The sequence below is a fragment of the Hylobates moloch genome, unplaced genomic scaffold (genome assembly GCF_009828535.3).
Source record: "Hylobates moloch isolate HMO894 unplaced genomic scaffold, HMol_V3 SCAFFOLD_16, whole genome shotgun sequence".
NCBI lineage: Eukaryota > Metazoa > Chordata > Mammalia > Primates > Hylobatidae > Hylobates > Hylobates moloch.
Window position 1 is genome coordinate 236,353 of NW_026652291.1, and position 24,130 is coordinate 260,482.

The 24,130-nt window shown below is 55.7% G+C and overlaps 2 protein-coding genes across 17 annotated transcripts in view; both read right to left on the reverse strand.

Moving 5' to 3' along the window:
• MTA1 (metastasis associated 1) overlaps positions 1–24,130 on the reverse strand; it is a 55,580-nt gene that overhangs the window by 26,321 nt on the left and 5,129 nt on the right. For 11 of the 16 annotated variants that reach the window (XM_032179620.1, XM_032179618.1, XM_032179617.2 and 8 more), the window contains exon 2: positions 6,027–6,094. In XM_032179620.1, coding sequence (XP_032035511.1) covers positions 6,027–6,094 — 68 coding nt within the window. Of the gene's footprint in view, positions 1–6,026; positions 6,095–23,938 lie in introns of all 16 variants that reach the window. The other 5 variants (XM_058429271.1, XM_058429270.1, XM_032179613.2 and 2 more) reach the window with 2 other exon arrangements.
• On the reverse strand, positions 27–3,646 carry LOC116484735 (large ribosomal subunit protein eL6-like). The gene has a single exon (XM_058429273.1). The coding sequence runs from the start codon at positions 1,212–1,214 to the stop codon at positions 384–386; it is 831 nt and encodes a 276-aa protein (XP_058285256.1). The 5' UTR covers positions 1,215–3,646; the 3' UTR covers positions 27–383.

The window sequence follows — 24,130 nt, forward strand, 5'->3', positions numbered from 1 at the left end:
GCCCGCCACCACACCCGGCTAATTTTTGTATTTTCAGTAGAGACGGGGTTTTACCATGTTGGCCAGGATGGTCTCAATCTCCTGACCTCGTGATCTGCACACCTCAGCCTCCCAGAGTGCTGGGATTACAAGTGAGAGCCACCGCACCCAGCCAACCTGGCTAATTTTTAAATTTTTTGTAGAGACGGGGTTTCGCCATGTTGCTGAGGCTAATCTTGAACTCCTGGACTCAAGCAATCTGCCCACCTTGGCCTCCCAGAGTGCTAGGATTACAGGAGTAAGCCATGGCGCCTGGCCACTTTTCTTTTCTTTTTTGTAGTCAGCTATTTAATTAGGTTCTTAAGATATTTAGAACACCAATTTGTGAGGATAAGTTCCATTTGTCAGGGCAAACACAGATCGCATGTAGCCCTGGAGCTGAGGAATAGCTTTGATTTTTGGTAAAATTGTGAGTCCACAGCTTTCTGATCAATCTTGCGCTGCTCCGTAATCTCGTATTTCTCTTTTTCTGTGTTGAAGATCTCACCTTCCTGGCGTCTGGGCTTCCGCAGCTTCTTCTTCTTGAAGTAAGCATCAGTAAGATGTTTTGGGATTTTTACGTCGCTGATACCGATTTTGGTTGAGGCGGCAATGACAAATTTCTGGTGTGTTCTTTGTAGAGGAACTCGATTGAGGACCAGAGGTCCGGTTACAAGTAACAAGCCACTAGCCAGCTGCTTCAGGAAAACCACCCTCTTGCCCCTGTGGCGTCCAGTGAGGATGATGAGAATGGTCCCGGGGGTGGTGCTGGCTCGCAGTTGTCTCACCTGCTGACTGAAGGGTTTGTTGCCGTGGCTCAACAGCTTTCGAGGCACATCTTCAGTAGGATAATATCTAGGCATTCTGCGAAGTTTAACCACCCGGGTACCACCGTTCTTGTCACCACCAACCGGTTTTGTAACAGTTGCAAGAACCTTCTCCTCCATTTTCTTTTCAACCTTGGATTTAGCGGCTGAGTACTTCCTCTTGTACATGGCCTTTCTGGAATACATGGCAGATTGGGAATACCTGCCAATTCCTCTGACAAGGACAGGGTTGCGGCTGCAATGGGGCTTCCCCTTCTTGGGCTTTTTAGCCTTGAGGTTACCCTTTTTCACCTTGCCACCAGCATCAGCCTTCTTGGCTTTGGGTTTCTTCTCTTTAGTATCTGGCTTCTCAACTTTTTCACCCGCCATCTTGCAAGATGGGAAAGGCCTGGCCACTTTTCTTAAAGATAATTTGGTTTAATGTTATAAATGGGCTGGGGGCAGTGGCTCACACCCAGGAGTTCGAGACCAGCCTGGGCAACACGGTGAAACCTCATCTCTATAAAATGCTTTTTAAAAATTAACCAGATGCAGTGGTGCGCACCTGTAGTCCCAGCTACTCGGGAGGCTGAGGTGAGAGGATCGCCTGGGCCCCGGAGGTCAAGGCTGCAATGAGTTGAGATCGAGCCACTGCACTCTGGTCTGAGCAAAAGAGCAAGACCTTGTTTCAAAAAAACAACAACAAAAAAGAAAGAATAAAGAGAAAAGTGCTCAGTTGCTCTGCACAGCCTGCCGGGAGCCGCGCGTTCTCGAGGGTGGAATTCTTCTGTTTGGGACGTGCAGCTCCTCTCCCCTTCGGATCTGTATCTGCTCACTACGGTGGTATGAACCCAGGGACCCCACGCTCTGCTTCAAGTCATGATCCAACGTGGCCTGACCCCTCCTGCAGGTCGAGCTGCCCCTACTCTGGCCGCCGGGTTCTCGCTCTGTTGGCTCCTGTGTCCCTGACATGCTCCACCACAGTGGGGTGACATCCACATCTTATCACAGTGACACACACAGACCATCCAGTGTCATAGCGAGCCATGAACACTGCAAGAACACATGACCACAGCCACCCCACCGGGGCAGCTGGGACCGTGGGGCCAGGCTCTTCCGCATTCAGGTTCCCACCAGCTTGGTGCCTCAGGCCAGGCCTCCCATTGCCACACATGCACCCCACCCTCCAGGACCACTGTGTGGACTCCGTGACGCTCGGGGTCTGTTCTGTTGTGTTGTGTTCCTGCACACAGTGGATTCTGTCACACTCGGGGTCTGTTCTGTTGTGTTGTGCTACTGCACACAGTGGATTCAGTCACACTCGGGGTCTGTTCTGAGGTGCTCCTGCACACACAGGTAAAGGCGGTGAGGGCGCGCTAGGCCATTCTTTCTTTTCTTCCTTTGAACGGCTTTGCTTCCTGAGGTTAACAATCGTCTTATTTTCTCCACTTGCCCAGTTTTTCATGGAATCATCACAGATTCCTCCCTAAAGTGCTCGGCAGCAGAGCTCCCAAAGGGAAAAGGCTCACGTCGGTACCTGGGAGGCCCCTCCCAGAGCTGGCGTCCACCTTGCTTGCTGCCTGCACCAGGGGCCGCGTCTTCCTGGGCGGGAGGAACCTGCCTTCCTCGTGGTGGAAAGGCGTGGAGGAGGGCACTCCAAGGCCTCAGTCAGGAAACCTCACTCATCCGCCTTCCGGAGATGGAGCTTGGCTGGGCGTGGAGCCTCCACACCTGAATGCGGCTGCCGAAAGGCAAAGTGGGGTTTGACTCCGGTGCTTCGTGTGTGACCCGCTTTTTCTCTAAACGCATTTCTTCTCCTGTGTTCTAAAATTTTAAATACACCTTGAAGGGGCCCCTTTTTATTTCTTCGCTCGCTCCTTCTCTGCTATTAACTGGACGTTGGACCAATGGACTGATGTCTGATTTTTTTTCTCTCCTAGTTTCTTTGTGTTTTTGCCCCATCTTCTGCGCCGTACCCTCAACTTTACCACCTGATCCTTTCATTGCATTTGTTACTTCCCCTACCCCAAGTGTCAGGAGCTTTCCTCTGATCTCACCACATCCCAGGATGGATCCATCCATTTCTCCGAGAACATTTGTGGGCTTTGTTTTGCTTTGGTTTCCTTCTGTTTCCTGCATTGGCCCTTCCTCTGCATTCCATTTTTTTTTTTTTTTTTTTTTACTTTTTTATTTTTTTGAGACAGAGTCTGGCTCTGTTGCCCAGGTTGGAGTGCAGTGGCGCGATCTTGGCTCACTGCAAGCTCCGCCTCCTGGGTTCACACCTTTCTCCTGCCTCAGCCTCCCGAGTAGCTGGGACCACAGGCGCCCGCCACCACGCCCGGCTAATTTTTTGTATTTTCAGTAGAGACGGAGTTTCACCATATTAGCCAGGATGGCCTCAATCCCCTGACCTTGTGATCCACCCACCTCGGCCTCCCAAAGTGCTAGGATTACAGGCGTGAGCCACCGCGCCCGGCCTCTGAGTTCAGTTTTTACATGTGCTGACTGATCTTCATGTTAAAAGCCCTCCCCATACGTCTTGTGACTTTTGGTCACTGGGAGCCTCCCAGGTGCTGGACAGCTCGCTGCATGGGCTGCACCCATGGGCACTGGGGTAGCAGGCATTCTGCTGGGTCCCCGATGCCAGCAGCTGGGTCTGTGGGCTTTAGAAGTCTGGCTGCTAGGGTCCTGGAAGCCAAGGAGGCAAGAGGGGCAGCGGGGCCTACCAGGGGACAGGCCATGAGCCAGGTGATCCCCACTTCCAGCCCCCGCACGAACTGTGCTGGCTGGGCCCAGTGCCCCAAATGTGGGTCCTCGGAGTCCACTGCTCCAGCCCAGGGAAGGGCTCTGCGGGTCCGCCTGATCCCCAGACGGGTCTTCCGCACTGCCAGCCGCACGTCAGCATGGTTCCTGTTCTCCCCATCCTGACCCAGGCCAGGGCCAGGGCCTCTCAGGTTGCCCAGTCCGGCTGGCTGCCTTCCAAGCTGCGCCCATACCTCCCAGTGGCACCTCCTCTCCCACCTTCCTTGCCTTGTGGGTGCAGAGCTCCAGCACCACTTTCTTGTTATTTGAGGGGGCGTTCAGGCCAGGGAACAGAGGGGAGGTCTGTACTCAACCAGCTGCGCCCACCTGGAAGCCCCGCCTGGAGCTCCTTGGCGTGGAGGGCACTGGCCGCGCTCTGTTGCAGGCCTGCGAGTTCTTTTCTACGTGGTGAGCGTCTGGCTCGACTGCCCTACCTGAACTGTCCACGAGAGCAGTCGTGCCCCTCACAGGCTGGTGTCCCGCCCAGAGACAGGCACGTACCCAGGCCACGTGGCCCTGGCCCTGAGGAGGAGGGAGTCCTAGGACGAAGGGGACGCCTCTGAGCATGTGCAATGCTACGTGTGTAACTGAACATCGCCCAAGGGCCAGAAGCCAGCCCCCTGCCTGCACACGCCTGCAATCTACTGTCTGCACGTGGAAGCCAGAAGCGGCATGAGGGAACCTTCCTGACAGTGGCACCTCCCAGCAGTGGCACCTCCCAGCAGTGGCACTTCCTAGCAGTGGCACCTCCCAGCAGTGGCACTCGGCCAGGCGCCCACGGAGGCACCGCAGCCTCCCGCCCCAGGCCGCCTGCCAGCTGGCTGTGTGGGGCCAGCAGTGCCATCTGCTGGCCGCCCCTCCACTACACAGACCAGGAGGGACACAAGGCCTCCCCCAGCCATGGTTCAGCATCAGCTGAGGAACCTCCCTCTGCACCTGTTTCCCTACAGTCCGCATGCTAGGATGTGTAAAGTGCTGCCCCGCACTTAGGAGGCTCAGCCACAGGAGCGGCGCCCCGTTCCAGCAGTACCCAGAGTCCAGGTGGCCTTGCTCTGCAGGCGGGCAGGCCCTGCCCGGCAGGGGCAGTGAGGCAAACTCAGAGGACACCCAGGTCATTGCCCGTGCCTCCAACAAACAGGCCTGGCCCTCAGACCTCCCAAGAGGCTGTGGGGGAGCAGACGTCGCACCCTATGCTCCTCGGCCCCAGGTGGTGTGGCAGATACCACGGGGAATGACCCTTGACGAGCGCAGCCAGGGAAGCCCGGAGCCCAGCATGGCTACGTCAGAGGCGGCGCGCTAACCTTCCCCATCCTGCCCCCTCTGATCCCAAGAATCCCACGTCACTGCTGCCACCAAGCCTGAGGTCCAGGAAGGCAGCTTCTCACAGGTGAGCCTGCAGCATCCAGCATGGAACACCAAGGGCCCGAGTGCCCCAGGCCTGCGGAGTGGGTGGGGCTCCTAGGAGAAGGCAGCCATCAGGCCACTGGCTTCAGGCGATCGGGGGCTCGGGAGCCCTGCAGGCAGGCACAGAGAGGTCTGTGAAGCACCCAGCACCCCACCCCACTCTCTGCTGGAACCATGTGTCCACTGGTGGGGACAATCTGCCCTCCCTCAACACCCTTAGAAAGTCTCCAACTAGGAGGAGGAGAAGGGAGGCTGGGGGACCCACCCACCACCCCCGAGGACAGCGAGAAGGCTCTCAGGGTGTGCGGGCGCCCTGCACCTCCATGGCCGTCTGTGGCTCTGTCTCCCGAGCTGATGGGATGGAGGCTGTGCCGAGGCAGTGGAGGCCAGGAGTGGCTGGGGCTGAGGGGCCCATGTGTCACCACCCCCCAGGAAGGATCTGGTGCTGCCAGGCTCAATGCATGGGCACAACCACGTCCCCCGACCAGATAGCAAGCACCTGCCAAGGACTCATGGCAGGCACGAACCAGGTGGGAGCAAGGGCTGCCTGAGTGACCAGGGAGGGTGCTTCCAGCCACGCAGACACCTCAGGGGTCGGGGCGGAGCTCACAGCCCTGCAGGGCTGGCTGCCAGGAGCCGGGCAGGGCAGGGGCACCGAGTATGGCTTCCTGCAGCCTTTGATTGGTTTCAGAATCATGCCATTCTGCTCGGGCTCCCCAGGGGACACTGGCATCTTCAGGGGACCCAGCGCCCACAGACCAAGTGTGGAGTGGGCAGGCAGCTCAGGGCAGCCGCGCTGGGTCCTGCATGAGGCCACCGGGCCCCTCACTCAGCATCTCCAAGGAAGAGCCAGGGTGCAGGTGACAGTGGAGTCACTGAAGGGCCTGCGCAGTGGCCAGTCCAAGGTCAGCCCCGAAAGGGGGCCACCCACAGGGCAGGAGCTGGCGTAGCCCCTGCCAATCACCCCCCTGCAGCAACACCAGAGCCCCCCGGTACCTTGTTGAGCTCCTCGATCCTCCGGATCAGATATGGGTTGCTGGAGGAGTTCTCGAAGTAGACGTAGTCTGCAAACAGCAACAGAGAGAGCGCCACCTGTGGCACCAAAGGCCGGACCCAGTCCCATCTCCCGCTGCCCAGGGACTTGGGGCTCAGGCCGGGCAGTGTCATCCCCTCACCTCTGCTCCCTCAGGCGAGGAACAAACAGAGGCAGCAAAGCCCCACACCATCAGGGAGGGGTGGCTGCAACTAAAATGGACTGACAGGCTGGGTCAGGGCCAGGGAGATGCATCCGGAGGGGCTGTTCCCAGCAGGAGCAGACAGCCCCCATCTGAGATCCTCACAGACGCCAGCCGCCCCCAAGGGCTCAGGCCTTTCTTGGGGAAGCTGTGGGGGCCAGGCGGCAGCTTCCTAGGCAAAGCCTAGCTCCAGCACTGCCCAGACCCTGCCGGGAGCCCCAGGACACCTTCCCACTGGCAGCAGCCAGCCTGGATGCTACACCCCCAGAGCCACATGGCCACCACCAGCCACCAGCCCTGCCCACAGCGGCTCCCATCTTTCCCTCCAAAACCAACAGCAGCGACTACACAGAGAACACAGCTGGGGCTTCCTGGGCCCAGGCAGGCTCAGACACGGGGCAGAGTTGCTCCAGGAATGATAGGGTCACCCTCACCAGAGCTCGGGGACAGCAACAGGCAGCAGGCACAGGGAGTGCCCTGAGACCGGCCATCAGGTGAGTACAGCGCTTCCCTCAGCAATGAAACCATGTGGCCCTCCAGCCTTCTCACCAGCTCCGCAGAGAGCCACGGAATCTTCCGGAGCCCAGAGGCTTACCCTGGAAGGCCCAGGGAAGTCCAGGCTGGTGGTGCTGACACCCCGATGCTCCAGACCTCCTGGGGCTGCCACAGGGGCTCAGCTTGGGGGGCAGTGAGGCCACGTCCTCACAAACCAGCACCATGAGCACCCTCGCCAGCCCACCCTGCATCAGCTCTGCAGGGAGGACTGAGCAGGAGGCCTGTCTCAGCTGGAATCAGCCCAGAGGCCCGCACAGGCCTGGGATTCAGCAAAATGCAGCAAGCCCAGCACCAAAGAAGCCCAGCCCATCTGTCCACACGGAGGCCAAACCTGTGCTGCGAGTACCCTGTGGAGGGGCCTGGAGAGCATCTCCCTCCTGCTGCTGGCACACACCTGCAGGCTCATGCCCATGAGGACACACCCGTGAGGACACACCTGCAGGCACACGCCCATGGGGACACGCCCATGGGGACACACCCGTGAGGACACACCCGTGAGGACACACCTGCGGGTGCACACCTGTGAGGACGCGCCTGTGTGGTCACCCATGTGCAAAGTCACACCCGTGCATGCGGCTCCTGAGCCCCCCCATGCTGCCTGAGCAAACCAGCTGATCAGATGAGGCTACGCCCACACAGAGCTCCACAGGACAACGGGCTACGAGCATGGAGAGCCCAGAGGGGACACAGCCACGGTGCCTGGGGGACACGCACAGCAGTGAGCATTCCCTGCAGAAAAGCCTGCAGAAGTGACAGGGGACCTGCGGGTCTGTGTCAGGGCTACAGGAGTGTCCTGAATGCAGGATGTGGCCATGCTTGTGCAACGCGTGAAAACGCTAGAATTCACTGAATCACACACTCAAAAGTGGTGGGTTTCATCACATGTAGATATCTCAAACTTTTTTTAAAAAAAGGTCTCATATCAATGGTCTAACTTTTCACTCCAAGAAACCAGATAAATAAATCCAAAACAATGCATCAAACTTGCCAAAAACTGGGGTAAAAAATGTCCCTTAAGTGAGGAAAGATGGACAAGCTGGGTCCGTCCACTCGGTGGAAGACTCCTCAGCAGGGGCCCGGAGTGAAGCCCCTGGCAGCACGGGGCCTGCAGCACCGGAAGGCCCTCTCGGGGGAGGTGGTGGGCACAATGGCTGCGTGCAGCGGGCCACCTACAAGCTGCTGGCGTGGGACAACCAAGACGTGGAAGACGAGAGAACATGCAGGGAATTTGGGAACTGTTCTGTCTCATGACTGTGGTACGACGACACGACTACGGACTTGCAAAATTCACGGAACTGCACACGTAAAAGGAATTGTACTGAATGTAAATTATGCTTTAATAAACGGACAAATAAAGCAAGAAGGCAGGAAGTGATAGAGTAAAAATAACGTGAAACAAAAATAGTAGAGGGGACAATATCAGAGGAACCAAAACCTGAGTGTTTGCTTGTTTGAGATGGAGTTTCGCTCTTGTTGCCCAGGCTGGAGTGCAATGGTGCGATCTCAGCTCACTGCAACCTCCGCCTCCCGGGCTCAAGTGGCTCTTCTGCCTCAACCTCCCGAGTAGCTGGGATTACAGGAGCCTACCACCACGCCCAGTCAATTTTTGTATTTTTAGTAGAGACCGGGTTTCACCGTGTTGGCCAGGCTGGTCTCAAACTCCTGACCTCAGGTGATCCACCTGCCTCAGTCTCCCAAAGTGCTGGGATTACAGGCGTGAGCCACCGTGCCCAGCCTACAAGCTGGTTATTAACAAGATCAATAAACTGAAATCTATAGCCAGACTGACAAAGAAACAAAGAAGAGAAGACACAAGTAACCAACATCAGGAACGACAGATGGGACATCACTACAGATCCTACTGACACGAGAAGGGGTATAAGGAATATTATGGAGGACTTTATGCCACAGAATTTGACAATGTAAATGAAATGAACCAATTGCTTGAAAGATATAAACACCAAAGCTCATTCAAGGAGAAACAGGTAACCCTATTCATACTACGGAAACACAACAACAAAAACTCTAGGCCCAGATGGCTTCATTGGTGAAGTCTATCAAACATTTAAGGAAACATTAACACCAATTCTACACAACTCTTCCAGAAAACAGAAAAGGAGGGAACACTCCCCAGCTGACAGTGAGAACGCCATTGCCCTGACACCAAAACCAAAGACACACAAGAAATCAGGAGGATCACTTGAGTCCAGGAGTTTGAGACCAGCTTAGGCAACATCACAGGACCCCGTCTCTAAAAAAAAATTTATTTTTAATTAGGCAGGTGTGGTAGCATGTGCCTGTAGTCCCAGCTGCTTGGGGGCTAAGGCGGAAGGATCGCTTAAGCCCAGGAGTCTGGGGCTGCAGTGAGCCATGATGGTACCACTGCACTCAAGCCTGGGGGACAGAGTGAGACCCCATCTCTAAATATAACCTACATTTTAAAAAAAATTCAAAAACCAGTGTGGCTCATCATATTCACAGAATAAGTAAGAAAAACCCTATGACCATCTCCGTAGATGCAAGAGTATAATCTGAAAAAATCCAACACATACGCTATTAAACTCTGAGCAAACAAGGAACTAAAGGACACTTCCTCAGCCTGGTAGGACATTTACAAAAAACCAACAGCTAGCATCATCCTCAGTGGTGAGAAAAGGGCTGCTTCTGCTGAGATGAGGGATATAGCAAGGGTATACCTACTGTCACCACTACCGCTGGCCATCGAGGAGTCCGAGCCAGTACAACGGGAAGAAAAATCAATCAAAGGCACACAGACTGGATATGAAGAAATAAAACTTTCTATACGCAGATGACGTGACTTTCTATACAGAAATCCCGAGTCTACGAAAAAGCTATTGAAACTGCTGAGTAAGAGTTTTGCAAGGTCACAGGTCAACATATAAAAATAAGTCCTCTTTTGGGCTGGGCATGGTGGCTCACGCCTGTAATCCTAGCACTTTGGGAGGCTGAGGCGGGTGGATCACCTGAGGTTGGGAGTTCAAGACCAGCCTGACCAATATGGAGCTACCCCATCTCCACTAAAAATACAAAAAAAATTAGCTGGGTATGGTGGTGCATGCCCGTAATCCCAGCTACTCAGGAGGCTGAGGCACGAGAATCGCTTGAACCCGGGAGGCAGAGGTTGCAGTGAGCTGAGATCACGTCATTCACTGCACTCCAGCCTGGGCAACAAGGGTGAAACTCTGTCGCAAAAAAAAAAAAAAAAAAAAAAGTCCTCTATGTACTACTAACATACTAACAAACGGAAATCAAAATTGTAAAAGTACTATTCACAAGAGCACCAAGAAAAATTAAATACTTACAATACAAATTTTACGAAAGATCTATAGATGTTTAAAGATAAAAATATCTGTGCAAAAATCTACATGCTGAAAAGTCCAAAACACTGGTGAGAAAAATCAGCAAAAGATCTAAATAAATGGTAACAGATAAGGTGTCAAGGGTTAAGGTACATGTTGGTGAGCTTCCTATAAAGGTCCGCACAGTAAATACTCCAGGCTGTGCAGGGCAAGAGGCCACACCAAGGATATTACATAGGGACTAACATAACAATTTCCACACATTTCATACTGATGAGATTAAGATAACTGGGCCAGGCACAGTGGCTCACACCTGTAATCCCAGCACTTTAGGAGGTGGGCAGATCACGTCAGGAGATCAAGACCATCCTGGCCAACGTGGTGAAACCCTGTCTCTACTAAAATACAAAAAATTAGCCAGGTGTGGTGGTGCGCGCCTGTAGCCCCAGCTACCTGGGAGGCTGAGGCAGGGGAATCGCTTGAACCTGGGAAGTGGAGCTTGCAGTGAGCTGAGATCATGCCACTGTACTCCAGCCTGGTGACAGAGCAAGACTCCATCTAAAAAAAAAAAAAAAAAGCTGAGTGCAGCTTTCTATAATACAGATGCACTCATGAGAGGACTTGTTTTGGGAGATGACATTTTGCTTCATTGGGTTCAAATTTAATGTTCTTTATCACCAAAATAAACGACAAAGGTGCATCCATTAGTGCTGGCTTCTAGTGAGTTCGTGCGTTTCCTCTGTAACTGCTGCCAAGCACGCTGGCAGCCCCAGGTGCGTAGCTCTAAGTGAGCAGCCTGGCTACTTGGCCAGTATGTTTTCCCTTTCCTGGAAAGGGCCAGCTCAGCAGGCTTGGATCACCCGCATTCTTCCTTCCAGAGAGAGGTCTGACCCTTGACCTGCTCCTAGGAGGTCACCTCGGAGCTCTTGGAGCATCCTGCCTGTCAACAGCATCTGCTCACCCAGGGCCTTAGGCCACCTCAGACAGGCTACCCTGACAGTGACGTACTGTGGTGCCTTGTGGCATCAGCCTGACCTCTGGAGGGACCGAGACGGGGGGACTGAGGGCAGCCACACAGGTGCTCAGCCAGGTGCACCTGACCAACCTCTAAAAACGCCTGGGCCACCAAGGCTCAGGGGAGCTTCCCTGGTTGGAAATACGCCAGGCCTGTCATCACAGACCACTGCTAACCCACGCACTGCCCACATCTCTGCTGGGAGAGACGCCGGAGCCCATCCCTGGTCTCTCCTGAGCCCGGCCCCTGTGCCGCTTCCCTGTGCTGATTTGAGTCTGCGTCCTTTTGCTGTAATGAACTGTACCCCTGGCAGAAATGCTCTGCTGTATTCCACAAGTCCTAGTGAATTACTGAACCCGAGGGTGGTCTTGGGGCCCCTATACTACAGCACGTGATTATGCCACAGTCCAATCGCTTTCGACTGAAGGTCAGGTGGGAGCTCCTTAACATACAGCGAAGTGGATTTTGAAATGCAGACGTTTCCCTTGCACTTGCAATGAAGTCCCAAACACTCTGCTGTAACCAGTTTGAGCCCAGAAAATAAGCTCACTGCAAATCTGTGTGGCAATGGAGACTTCGCCTCTCATTTTACCTCTTGACAATAAGAAAACCGTACAAAGCAGTTTGTGATTTAAACAACACGAGCTGTTGCCAAAATGACTTCATCACAGTATAAATTTTGCAAATAAGTGTGGTTGTGCCTTGTAACTTTAAGATGAATTCATAAAGAATGTAGAGAGCATCATGCAGCAAAAGCTAGTTTCCCAAGTCATCCGGTGCACTGACGATGGCGGTCAACAGTGGTTCTTCTCATTCTGAAATTTTCCAATTTTGGCGCTTTTTCAAAAAGCAGGCCAGACACGGTGGTTCACGCCTGTAATCCCAGCACTTTGGGAGGCCGAAGCAGGCGGATCATGAGGTCAGGAGTTCAAGACCAGCCTGGCCAACATGGTGAAACCTCGTCTCCACCAAAAATACAAAATTAGCCGGGCATGGTGGCATGTGCACGTAGTCCCAGCTACTAGGGAGGCTGAGGCAGCATAATCGCTTGAACTCGGGAGGCGTGAGCTGAGATCGTGCCACTGCACTCCAGCCTGGGTGACAGAGCGAGACTCCGTCTCAAAGATAAATAAATAAATAAAAAATAAAAATAAAAAAAGCGATAGAACTTCACCACTGCCGAGTCATCAAGCTACCGCACAGGAGAGCAAGTCAAGATGTTCAGCTTTAGGCCAGGCACAGGGGCTCATGCCTGAGCCCAGGAGATCGAGGCTGCAGTGGGCCGCGACTGCCACTGCTCTCTAGCCTGGACAATAGAGCAAGACTCCATCTCTTTAAAAAAAGGTTTTTTTTAATTCACAGAACTGATGACAGTCAAGTCCACGAGGTCAAATGAAGTTCACTGTTGACACTACTGGTTCATAAGGCATGACAGACTCAAATACTGTCCACAGGCTGGGTGCAGTGCCTCAAACCTGGTAATCCCAGTACTTTGGGAGGCCAAGACAGGTGGATCACTTGAGGTCAGGAGTTTGAGACCAGCCTGCCCAACATGGTGAAATCTCATCTCTACTAAAGATACAAAAAACAGCCAGGTGTGGTGGTACATGCCTTTAGTCCCAGCTACTTGGGAGGGTGAGGCAGGAGAATCGCTTGGGCCCAGGAGGCGGAGGTTGCAGTGAGCCGAGACTGTGCCACCGCACTCCTGCCTGGGCAACAGAGAGAGACTCCATCTCAAAGAGTAAAAATAAAAATAAACAAATACTTTCCACAAAATATTTACCTGCCAACAAGTAATAGAATGAATAACTATAGGCTTTTAGCACTTTATATGTTTAAGAACCCTTGTAAATTTGTCTAACTAAGCCCTTTTCTGTGCCACACACTTCTCGTGTCAGTAGGATCCGTAGTGATGTCCCATCTGTCGTTCCTGATGTTGGTTACTTGTGGCTTCTCTGTTTCTTTGTCAGTCTGGCTATAGATTTCAGTTTACTGGTCTTGTTAATAACCAGCTTGTATGCTGAGTGGGGTGGCTCACGCCTGTAATCCCAGCACTTTGGGAGGCCAAGGTGGGTGGATCACCTGAGGTCAGGAGTTTGAGACCAGCCTGGCCAATATGGTGAAAACCAGTCTCTACTAAAAATACAAAAATTGACTGGGCATGGTCGTGGGCACCTGTAATCCCAGCTACTTGGGAGGCTGAGGCAGAAGTGAGGACAGTCTTGTGGGACTCAGCCCTTCAGCTGCAGAACCTAATATTCTCTCCAGGTAAGCAGTGTTAAAATTGGGTTAAATCACTGGATAACCAACTGGCTGCTGGTGGGGAGAAACCCCACACACATTCCAGGGACCAGAGGTGAAGTGTTCTGTGTTGAACGTGTGAGAGTGGGGAAAAAGCCAGACGCAGTGGCTCACGCCTGTAATCCCAGCACTTTGGGAGGCAGAGGCAGGCGGATCATGAGATCAGGAGATCGAGACCATCCTGGCTAACACAGTGAAACCCCGTCTCTACTAAAAATACAAAAAATTAGCCGGGCATGGTGGCAGGCACCTGTAGTCCCAGCTACTCAGGAGGCTGAGGCAGGAGAATGGCGTGAACCCAGGAGGTGGAGCTTGCAGTGAGCCGAGATTGCGCCACTGCACTCCAGCCTGGGCGACAGAACGAGACTCTGTCTCCAAAAAAAAAAAAAAAAAAGGAGTGGGAAAAAGTTAGGTTTTTCCTGTCCCTATCACAAATATTCAACCCCAGCACGGTAGTTCAAAGCAGCCACATAATAACTGGAATCCCTCTCATTAGTGCGGCCGTGTTCCCGTAACACTATTTCTGAGCACTGAAATGTGAATTTCATATAATCTTCATGTGTCATGAAGTTTTCTGCCTTTGATTTTTTTCCCAACAATTAAAAAATGTAAAACCCATTCTTAGCTCGTGAGTCATCAAAAACAGGCAGTGGGCCAGTTTGCCAATCCCTGTATGAGAGGACCCAAGATTGGTTTAGATGCCAATTCTTTCCCAAACATCTATACGGGCATCATGCTTAGCTTGGTGATGCTTTGCAGGTATTGTGTTTCTTACAAATTGAAGGTGTGTGGCAACCTGCATCAAGTCAAGTCCATCGGTGCCATTTTTCCAACAGCAGGTGCTCACTACGTGTTGCTGTCACGTTTTGGTAATTCTCTCAATATTTCCAACTTTTTAACCATGATTCTGTCTGTGATGGCGATCTGTGGTCACTGATCCTCGATGCCACTATTGCAACTGTTCTGGGCATTATTGAGCCACACCCCACCTAAGAACTTAATTGATAAATGTGTGCTCCGACTTCCCCAGAAACTGGCCATTCCTCCATCTCTCTCCCTCTCCTGGGGCCTCCCTATTCCCCAAGACACAACAATACTGGAGTTGGGCCAACTAGTAACCCTGCCATAGCCTCTAAGTGGTCCAGTGAAGGGAAGAGTGGAGGGTCACACATCTCTCACTTTAAAACAAAAGCTGGAAATAAATGACTAAGCTTAGTCAGGAAGGCCCGTCGAAAGCCAAGATGCCCTCCCTAATGGAAAGCCTGGTCTTCAGCGCCAAGCAGGTAGCCCAGTTGTGAATGCAGAGAAAAGTTCCCGGAAGAAATTAAAAGCGGGTCGGGCGCAGTGGCTCACACCTGTATTCCCAGCAGTTTGGGAGGCCAAAGCAGGTGGACCATTTGAGGTCAGGAGTTTGAGACCAGCCTGGCCAACATGGTGAAACCCCATCTCTATTAAAAATACAAAAATTAGCTGGGCATGGTGGTGTGTGCCTGTAATCCCAGCTACTCGGGAGGCTGAGGTGGGAGAATCACTTGAACCCGAGAGCTGGAGGTGGCAGTGAGCTGAGATCGCGCCACTGCACTCCAGCCTGAACGATAGAGCGAGACTCGGTCACAAAAAAAAAAAAAAAAGGCCAGGCGCAGTGGCTCACGTCTGTAATCCCAGCACTTTGGGAGGCCGAGGCAGGTGGATCATGAGGTCAGGAGATCGAGGCCATCCTGGCTAACATGGTGAAACCCCGTCTCTACTAAAAAAATTCAAAAATTTAGCTGGGCATAGTGGCGGGCGCCTGTAGTCCCAGCTACTCGGGAGGCTGAGACAGGAGAATGGCGTGAACCCAGGAGGCGGAGCTTGCAGTGAGCCGAGATTGCGCCACTGCACTCCAGCCTGGGTGACAGAGGGAGACTCCGTCTCAAAAAAAAAAAAAAAAAAAATTAGCCGGGCGTGGTGGCGGGCGCCTGTAGTCCCAGCCACTTGGGAGGCTGAGGCAGGAGAATCGCTTGAACCCAGGAGGCGGAGGTTGCAGTGAGCCGAGATCCTGCCACTGCACTCCAGCCTGGGCGACAGTTCGAGACCAGCCTAGACAACGTAACGAGACCCCGTCTCTACAAAATATAGAAAAACTTAGCCGGGTGTGGTGGTGCACACCTGTGGTCCCGGCTATTCAGGAGGCTGAGGTGGAAGGATCACTTGAGCCTGGGAGGTGCAGGCTGCAGTGAGTCATGATTGTATCACTGCACTCCAACCTGGGTGACAGACTGAGACCTTATCTCAAAAAAAGAGAAAGAAGCCAGACTCAAAAGCCCACATACTGTGCAATTCCACTTCTACCACATTCTGGACAAGGCAAAACGGCAGGAACAGAAAATAGGTCAGTGTTGCTGGGAGCTGGGGGAGAAGAGGGGGCTGACTACAAAAGGTCACAAGAGAAGCATGTCAGGTGTGGAAGAGCTGCAGCGACCACACAGCTGTGCATGAGTGGAAAACCACAGGCCCTACACATAAGTGGGTTTGCCATGTGAAACGTGTATCTCAATAAACCTTTTTTTTTTTTTTTGAGAGAGTCTTGCTCTGTTGCCCAGGCTGGGGTACAGTGGTGCAATCTCCACTCACTGCAACCTCTGCCTCCTGCACGCAAGTGATTCTCACGCCTCGGCCTCCCAAGTAGCTAGGATTACAGGCATGCACCACCACACCTGTTTTTCTTTTTTATATTTTTAGTAGAGATGGGGTTTTGCTGTGTGGTCAGGTTGGTCTCAAACTCCTGAGTTCAAATGATCTGCCCACCTCAGCCTCCCAAAGTGTTGGGATTACAGGCGTGAGCCACCACACCCAGCCTAAACCTTACTTTAAGTTAAAAAAATATACACACACCCAGAGTCAATTCTCATTATTCGCAGTAATTATGTTCTACAAAGTCACCACTAATACTGAACACCGTACCTCTGTTCCTACAGGAAATACAGGGTCAGGTTCCTACGAGCCTCTGGTCACAACATTTTAGCAACCAATCAATACACAACAGCCTTATTTTACGTTTCTGTCAAAGAACTTTATAATTATTGTTGTTCTCTGACACTGAACTCACGTGGGAGCAGAGCCTGTCCAACACACGTTCTCTCCATGGGACACAACCCAGCCTGCCTGTGCCCAGGGATACTCGACAGCACTGCAGCACCTCCCCCAGGGGCATCTAAAAAGCAAAATCACCAAGAACCCCCAAATGCAAGAAGCATGGCCCTCAATAGATGGACAAAGGACAATTTGCTTCCAACATGGGAGCAGTGGCAGAGGGCAGGGTCCCTCACTCACCCCAGCAGGCACCCAGGCACCACGCAACTCGGGCTTTTAGCAGCCTGTGTGTGCCCGCAAATGACTGGGAAAGTGACATAAGTGTGAATTTTGGGGTTACACGTACGTTTTAACAAATAGGGGATGGTGCCACAAAAGAATTGGGGGAAGACAGACACGACCCCCAAGATCATTGAGCAACAAGAGCTGTGCTGCAGGGTGGTGCCCGTGGTCCCTGCCTGTGCGGAACCCTCCAGGGCACAGCCCACTCTCCTGAGCTCATCACCTACAGCCAGGTCTGCCATGGTCGGAAAGAGGCGACCAGGAAGCACAGAGAGGAACTTTGTTTTTCCCTTTTGGGAACGGAGTCAAGAGAAACAGCAACAGTGGTCAGGAAAGCCCCCAGCACCCCTGCTCCAGGAGCCAGGTCTCCATGAGACAACATCCCAAATGCTGCAGGGGTGTCCTGTATTTTTATCTGCAAAACCTGGGCACTGCTGCACGCCTCGCGCCTGGCCCATCCTGGGGGCATCCTCCTCCTCCGTTGCTGTCCCCACAAAGTCCAGGAAGGATCAGAGACCAGAGCCCCAGCGTCCGAGGTGCATCCGGCAGCCAGGGATGGGGACAGCGGCCCCCAGGGGATGCAGACAGATGTTCCCTTATGCAAGTGGCCAGATGGCCCAGGCACTGTGTCTCCTGGAGGAATGGACAGAACACGCCCCTCCCCCAGAACTGCCCTAGCCCAGCCCAGAGAAAGCCACACCTCAGGGCCAGCCTCCATGTGCGCTGCGCCCTTGCTGTTCTCTGAAGGCAAGGGATGAGCCAGGGCAGAACCAGGTGTGCCCCATACCTGACTCCACCGCTGACCAACTGCACAGGCCTTGAGGCTCATTTTTTTTTGTGTGTGAGACGAAGTCTCGCTCTGTCACCCAGGCTGGAGTGCAGTGGCATGATCTCGGCTCACTGCAACATCCATGGGCTCATTTTTAAGGTGTGCTTGGTACCAGGAGCCGCTGCCGCTGCCGCTGCCCTGGTTTCCTCCCCTGTGATGATGCTGCCGTGAGGACAGCCTGGCAGGGCACGGACAGGAAGGGACGCATGGGCCCCTCCATGCCCCAGGGGCCCCCCAGCCACACAGATCTGCAGACCCTCCTAATGGCACCCACAGAGCTCAGGCCCTGACCGTGGAAGGGCTCTGGGGGCAAGGGGGCACTCGAGCTCCTCAGGCCACCAGGGCTGTCCAGGCAGAGAAAGCAGCAGAGCCCACGCCAGGCCGGATCACGGGGCTGCAGTGCCAAGGCCCACCCCGGGGAGGCTGCTGGGCGGCTCTGAGGAGCGGTCACCTCAGACCTCTCAGGTGCATTGCATGGCCCAGGCAGGAACAGCCTAGCGGGTGGTGCAAAGCCCATAGAAGCAAGCCTAGGGCCTGGCCTCAGGGGTGCAGGGGACACGTTGGTGGGGCGGGTGGGGTATAGGGGCGAGGTGCTGGGTGGCCTTGCACTATGTGGGTGGCCCCAGCCTCACTGGGCTTGGCTCCATTGCCACCAAGATCCCCCAGTCTGCACACTCAGACGTGAGCCCACAGGGACAGGAATGGAGCAGGCCAGCTGGGGTGGGGGTGGGGGTGGGGACACCAGCAACACGAGAGCCCTGGGAAGCAGTGGGCCCAGGTAGCACACAAGGAAAGACCATTTGGAGAATATTAAATGCTCTGCCGGGCATGCGAGCTCACAGCCTTGCAACCCCAGTGGCACTTTGGGAGCCCAAGGCAAGAGGATCGCTTGAACACAAGAGTTCGAGACCAGCCTGGGCAACATAGTGAGACTCCGCCTCTATAAAAAATCTTAAAATTAGCTGGGTATGGTGGTGTGCACCTGTGGTCTCAGCTACTCAGGAAGCTGAGGTGGGAGGACCGCCTGAGCCTGCGGGGTGGAGGCTGCCGTAGCTGTGATGGTGCCGCTGCACTCCAGCCCGGGCAACAGGAGACCCTGTCTCAAAAAAAACATAATTACATGCTCCCAAGACAGCCTGCTGGAGTCTAAGGTAGGATCTAAGCTACCCCTCACCCAGGGTCTCAGGGTGGGCTCCTCTCGGGGAAGGGGGGCCACCCTTCCTAGCAGGACTCAGCCCATAATCTGGCAAAAGCACTCCAAGTTCAGCAGCAGGAGGAAGGAGGCCCTGCAGCCAGTGCTCCCCCAAGCCGCCTCCTGGGTACCTGGCCAGGCACACGGCACCTCCCCTGGCATCCTGGCCTCACCTGCTGACCAGCGTCCAGATTCGCAGCTGGGGACCCACCTCTAGGTAGGATGCCTGCAGGGCCACTGCAGCAGTCTTGACACCCAGAGCCCACACACACGGGCGGGAACGGCACTGCCAGGGCGGGTCGGGCGCGAGGGATGTGCTTCATCGGACCATTTATTCCAACATCTCTCACTGACAGCTACTTTTTTATTAATCTGAGAGCTTAACAGTCAAATAAATTCTCCACTCAGAACAATATGGGGCCAGGCACAGTGGCTCACGCCTGTAATCCCAGCACTTTGGGAGGCCGAGGCGGGTGGATCACTTGAGGTCAGGAGTTCGAGACCAGCCTGGCCTAGATGGTGAAATCCCGTCTCTACCAAAAACACAAAAACTAGCCAGGTGTGGTGGTGCGCACCTGTAATCCCAGCTACTCAGGGGGCTGAGGCAGGCGAATCGCTAGAACCCGGGAGGCGGAGGTTGCAGTGAGCCGCGATTGTGCCACTGCACTCCAGCCTGGGGGACAGAGTGAGACTGTCTCAAAAAAAAAAAAAAAAAAAAAAGCCGGACGCAGTGGCTCATGCCTATAATCCCAGCACTTTGGGAGGCTGAGGCAGGTGGATCACAAAGTCAGGAGATCAAGACCATACTGGCTAATACGGTGAAATCCCATCTCTACTAAAAAAAAAAACAATACAAAACATTAGCCAGGCATGGTGGCGGGCGCCTGTAGTCCCAGCTACTTGAGAGGCTGAGGCAGGAGAATGGTGTGACCCCAGGGGGCGGAGTTGCAGTGAGCCCAGATTGCACTACCGCACTCCAGCCTGGGGGACAGGGCGAGACTCAGTCTCAGAAAAACAAAAACGATATGGAAGGCCAAAACTAGGCAGCAAGCCCACCCCGGAGCAAGCCAGGAGTGCTCAGTGGCTGAGACAGGAGAAGCTCAGTGGCCCATCCTGCCTGGAGAGTGAGCCACGGCTGCCAATGGCGCAGTGCTGAGGCCGATCCTCACAGGCCAAGTGGGACAGCCCCATGCCATCCCCTCCAGGACGTCACACCCAGGACCCCGGCCACTTCTACGACTCCCGGTCCTGGTGCTCACAGGATGGCCGTGTCTCCAGGGCTCTTCCCTGCCTTCTTGGGAAAAGATGGGTGGGACCCCAAAAGTCGGCCCATGGAGCAGCAAGTGCCTAGGGACACGGTGCACTCGACACTCCAGGGTAGGGCGCTGGCTGCAGCCCTCTACAAATCTGAAATTTTTTCTAAGTTTACTTTTTTCCCCACTGGCAAGTATGTAGAGCAATAAAGTTTAAACTTCAAAAAAACACTAGAACAAAAATACAAAAGCAGCATTTCTAACAGCATGACAGAGCACAGATGATGGCACACGCCAAGCCCAGGGAAGACCAGCAGCACGGACGGGGTGCTTCCGCGCAGGCTGCGCCACAGACCGGGACAGACCCCGCGGCCCTGCAGGGGCAGGGGCTTTCTGGCATCTTTTCAAACTACATTAAATTTTTTTTTTTTGATACGGAGTCTCACTCTGTCACCCAGCCTCAACTTATATCAAAATTAAAACAAAAAGGCCAGGCATGGGCTCACGCCTGTAATCCCAGCACTTTGGGAGGCCGAGGCGGGTGGATCACTTGAGGTCAGGAGTTCCAGACCAGCCTGACCAACATGGAGAAACCCCGTCTCCACTAAAAATGTAAAACTTAACCAGGCGTGGTGGCGCCTGGCTAGTCCCAGCTACTTGGGAGGCTAGGCAGGACATCGCGCCTCTGCACTCCAGCCTGGGCCACAGAGCAAGACTCCATCTCAAAAAAAAAAAAAAAAAAAAAAATTAACAAAAAATCCAAACCTCTTGCAATGAAAAACAGAAACACCCAAGGCAAAATGGTAGTGGCCTGTCCACCGAAAAGCAGAACCCCCACATGAGCAAGCTGCAGGCGGCTGGAGGCACCGATTCCTGCTGTCCTGTTTGGGATGCTATCTAACATCTTCATGCTCAACCCAGAGAAGAAACATCCCGCCATCGCCCTGGGGCCCTCTCATCCCATAGCAGGTTCCAAGCCTTCCCCAGCCCTCGGGATGGACAACCCTTGAGGAGCAGAGGTCAGGGAACCCTGACCCCGCCACCCTTGCCCAGGCCATCCGCTGCCCTCACAGGCACAGACAGAAGGCCTCTGTCCGTGGCCAGGGCACCCCACAGGGAAGAAACAGGCCCTGTTCCCTCCCTGCTCACCACTTCGCCCAGCTCAGCTGGCACAAAAATGCTGCCGCCACACCTTCACCCTGCCCAGCCCGACCTGGCAGGGCCTCGGAGCAGCCTGCCAGCTAAAATACGGGATGCCCAGATAACTGCGAATGTCAGATAAGAATCTTCCGGGACAAGTATGTCCCAAGCCATATTTGGGACATACTTACACTAATAAATTTCTGTTTATCTGAAACTCAAATTTGCCTGGGCGTCCTGTACTTTTCTTTACTAAATTTGGTGCCTCTACACGCAAGGTCCCGGGGTGGGGGGCACAGGAGCAAGCCCCTTCCCAGGCTGGGTCCCTGCCGGCAGCTCCTACAGGCCAGGACTGGCCGCCCAGACAGGGCCCATGCCAGGCAGCCAGCGACAGACGGACAAAGGCTGCTCAGGAGACACTGCATTCTTGTCTGGGGGCTCAAGAATCCACACGCCCACCTCCCCAAGCGAGCACCAAGACATGAAGCCAACCTGCAACGCCCAGCCCACCGCGACCACGGGGCCCTGCCGGGGTCCTGCCAGAACCCAGGGTTCCGATCCAGAAGCCAGGGATAAATGCCACTTCTCCTATAGGGACCATCAGAGTAGAGACGGGGAGGCCTACAGTCTCACCTGCAGGGAGAGGACGTCCTCAGGGCGGGCACATGGGGGCCCTGACAGCCCCGAGCACACCCGGCCACAGTGACCACGGACTGCACACACAGAAGCAGTCTGGATCCCACGCGTGGCTGTGCTGCCAGCAGACAGCACCCAACCTCCCATGCTCCTCATCACAGGAAAAGAGACCAGCAGCATCTCTGCCAGGCACGGTGGGCCCCTCTGCCACAGCCCAGGAGTCCAGGCCACCCACCCTCACAGCACTGGAGTGCACGGGTCAGTGAGGCCCTGGGACGGGCCTGCGGGCACAGGGGGACAGAGGGTTCGGGGAGGGCGGCGCAGCCCCACGATGGGCTCCTCCCAAGCCTGTGCGGGGCCCAGGGGAGCTGCACCTCCGGGATGGGACAAGGCAGGGTCCTGGCTTTCATCAGCCACAGCACAGCTGCCACAGGGCACAAAAGGATGGCTGAGAGACGAGGTCCTCACCCATACCATGGGGAAACCGAGGCACGGGAAGGTGAGGGGGGGGCAGCCAGGCTGGCGCCAAGATCACAGGCAGGCAGGCCTGAAGGCCGAGCAATGCAGCCACTGGGAAGGCATGAGTTGGGGTCAGGGTGTCCCCAGCCCTAGAGCCCAAAGCCGCCACCACTCCCCACCCCCAACCTGGGTGGGGGCAGGGAGAGCTCTTCCTGGGACCAATCCCAAAACCACGCGCAGTGGGCCGGCTGGAGCCCGGGCAGTAGGCATCCTCTCTGCCAGGGTGAGAAACTGGGCCCTCATGTCAGGCTGGAAGGGGGGTCTCCAGGTGGGGAGAAAGAACAGGAAGGAACAGGCCCCTCCCTCGAGGGACCCCGCACCCAGGCTGCTCCCTGAGCGTGGGGTGGGCTCAGCCCACCTGGGTCCACAGGGACCCGGCCAAGCTGTATGAGGCTGTGGGAGGGGGCTGCCGCTGGATGGGGTACAGGCCCACCGCCCCTCTGAGAGGACAGGGGAGGCCCAGAGCTGCTGATGCGGACGGACCGCCCATCTCACAGACGGGGTGTAGGGGGCTCCCACCGTCCCCAAGGTCACAGGACTGGCCGGCGAGACCACACGGCGTCCAAGGCAGCAGAAGCCACGCTCGAGAGACACAGAGTGTTCTGGGCGCTCGGGGTCAGGGGCATGGGGGTCAGGCCAGAGCAGGAGTGACCCCAGCTCCCTCCAGCAGCGCAGGCTGCTGGTGGGACAGGTAATGAGGGTCACAGGCAGGGAGGGGTCTCAGAGTCCCGGGGAGGGAGGCGCTGATGGAATGATGGAATGCGCACGACCCCCCACCTCCCTGTGAAAGACCCCACGGAGTCCCAGGCACACGAAGGAGGGCAAGGCTCAAAGCTGCAGGCCCGCGGGGCCCGACAACAGGAGGCTGGGCCCACGGAGGAAGCCCCCGGCCCCTGCCCAGGGACCCTCCGGCCCTCCCCAACCCTTGCAAAGCGCCTCCCGAATTGGCTGAGGTGAGCGGGAGGCAGTGAAAAGTTTGGGGGGACTTAGAGGCGTGCTCGGGATGCCTGCTCCCTGCTGAAGACCCTCTGAGGGAGCCCTGCTGGGGGAAGCCCCGGGGCCAGGCTGCAGGAGGGCTCTAGGGAGGAACGTGGCCCCTCGCCGGGGCTCCCCATCCCCAGAGGGGATGCACTGGAGTCCCAGCACAGGGCCGCGGGCCGGGGGAGACCCCACAGCCCCAAAACTCCTGCTCCCAGACCGGCAGCCGGCGCCTCCCAAGGCCACGTGCTCCCGCTGGGGGCTCCCGGCCCCGGACCCCCGGATGTCCCCGGCCCCCCGCGCCCTCCCGCCACCCCCGCGGCCGCCCCCTCGGCCCCAACAGGTGGGCCGCCCCCCACCCCCGGGCCGCCGCGCCCCGCCCGCCCCCGATGGGGCCGACCCGCGGGGCCATTTTGGGTTGGGGTGAGCACGGCGGGGGGCGGTTCGGGAAGGAGCCGGGGGCCGCGAGGGCGGGCGGGGGGCGCGGGGCCTGCGGGGCAGAGGGGCGGGGGAGGCGGCAGCGGCGGCGGGTGGGGGCTGCGGGCGGGTCGGGGCCGGGCAGAAAGGCGGTGCGGCCTTACCTCCGACCCTGTACATGTTGGCGGCCATGTCCGGGCCGGCGGCGGCGGAGGGGCCCGGGGCGGGCGCGGCGCTCGGCGCGGGCGGCCGGGAAAATGGAGGCGCGATGGCGGGGGCGGGGGGCGCCGCAGGCGTTTAAAGGGGCCGCGCTGCTGCCGCCGCCGCCGCCGCCGCCGCCGCCGAGGCCGCCGAGG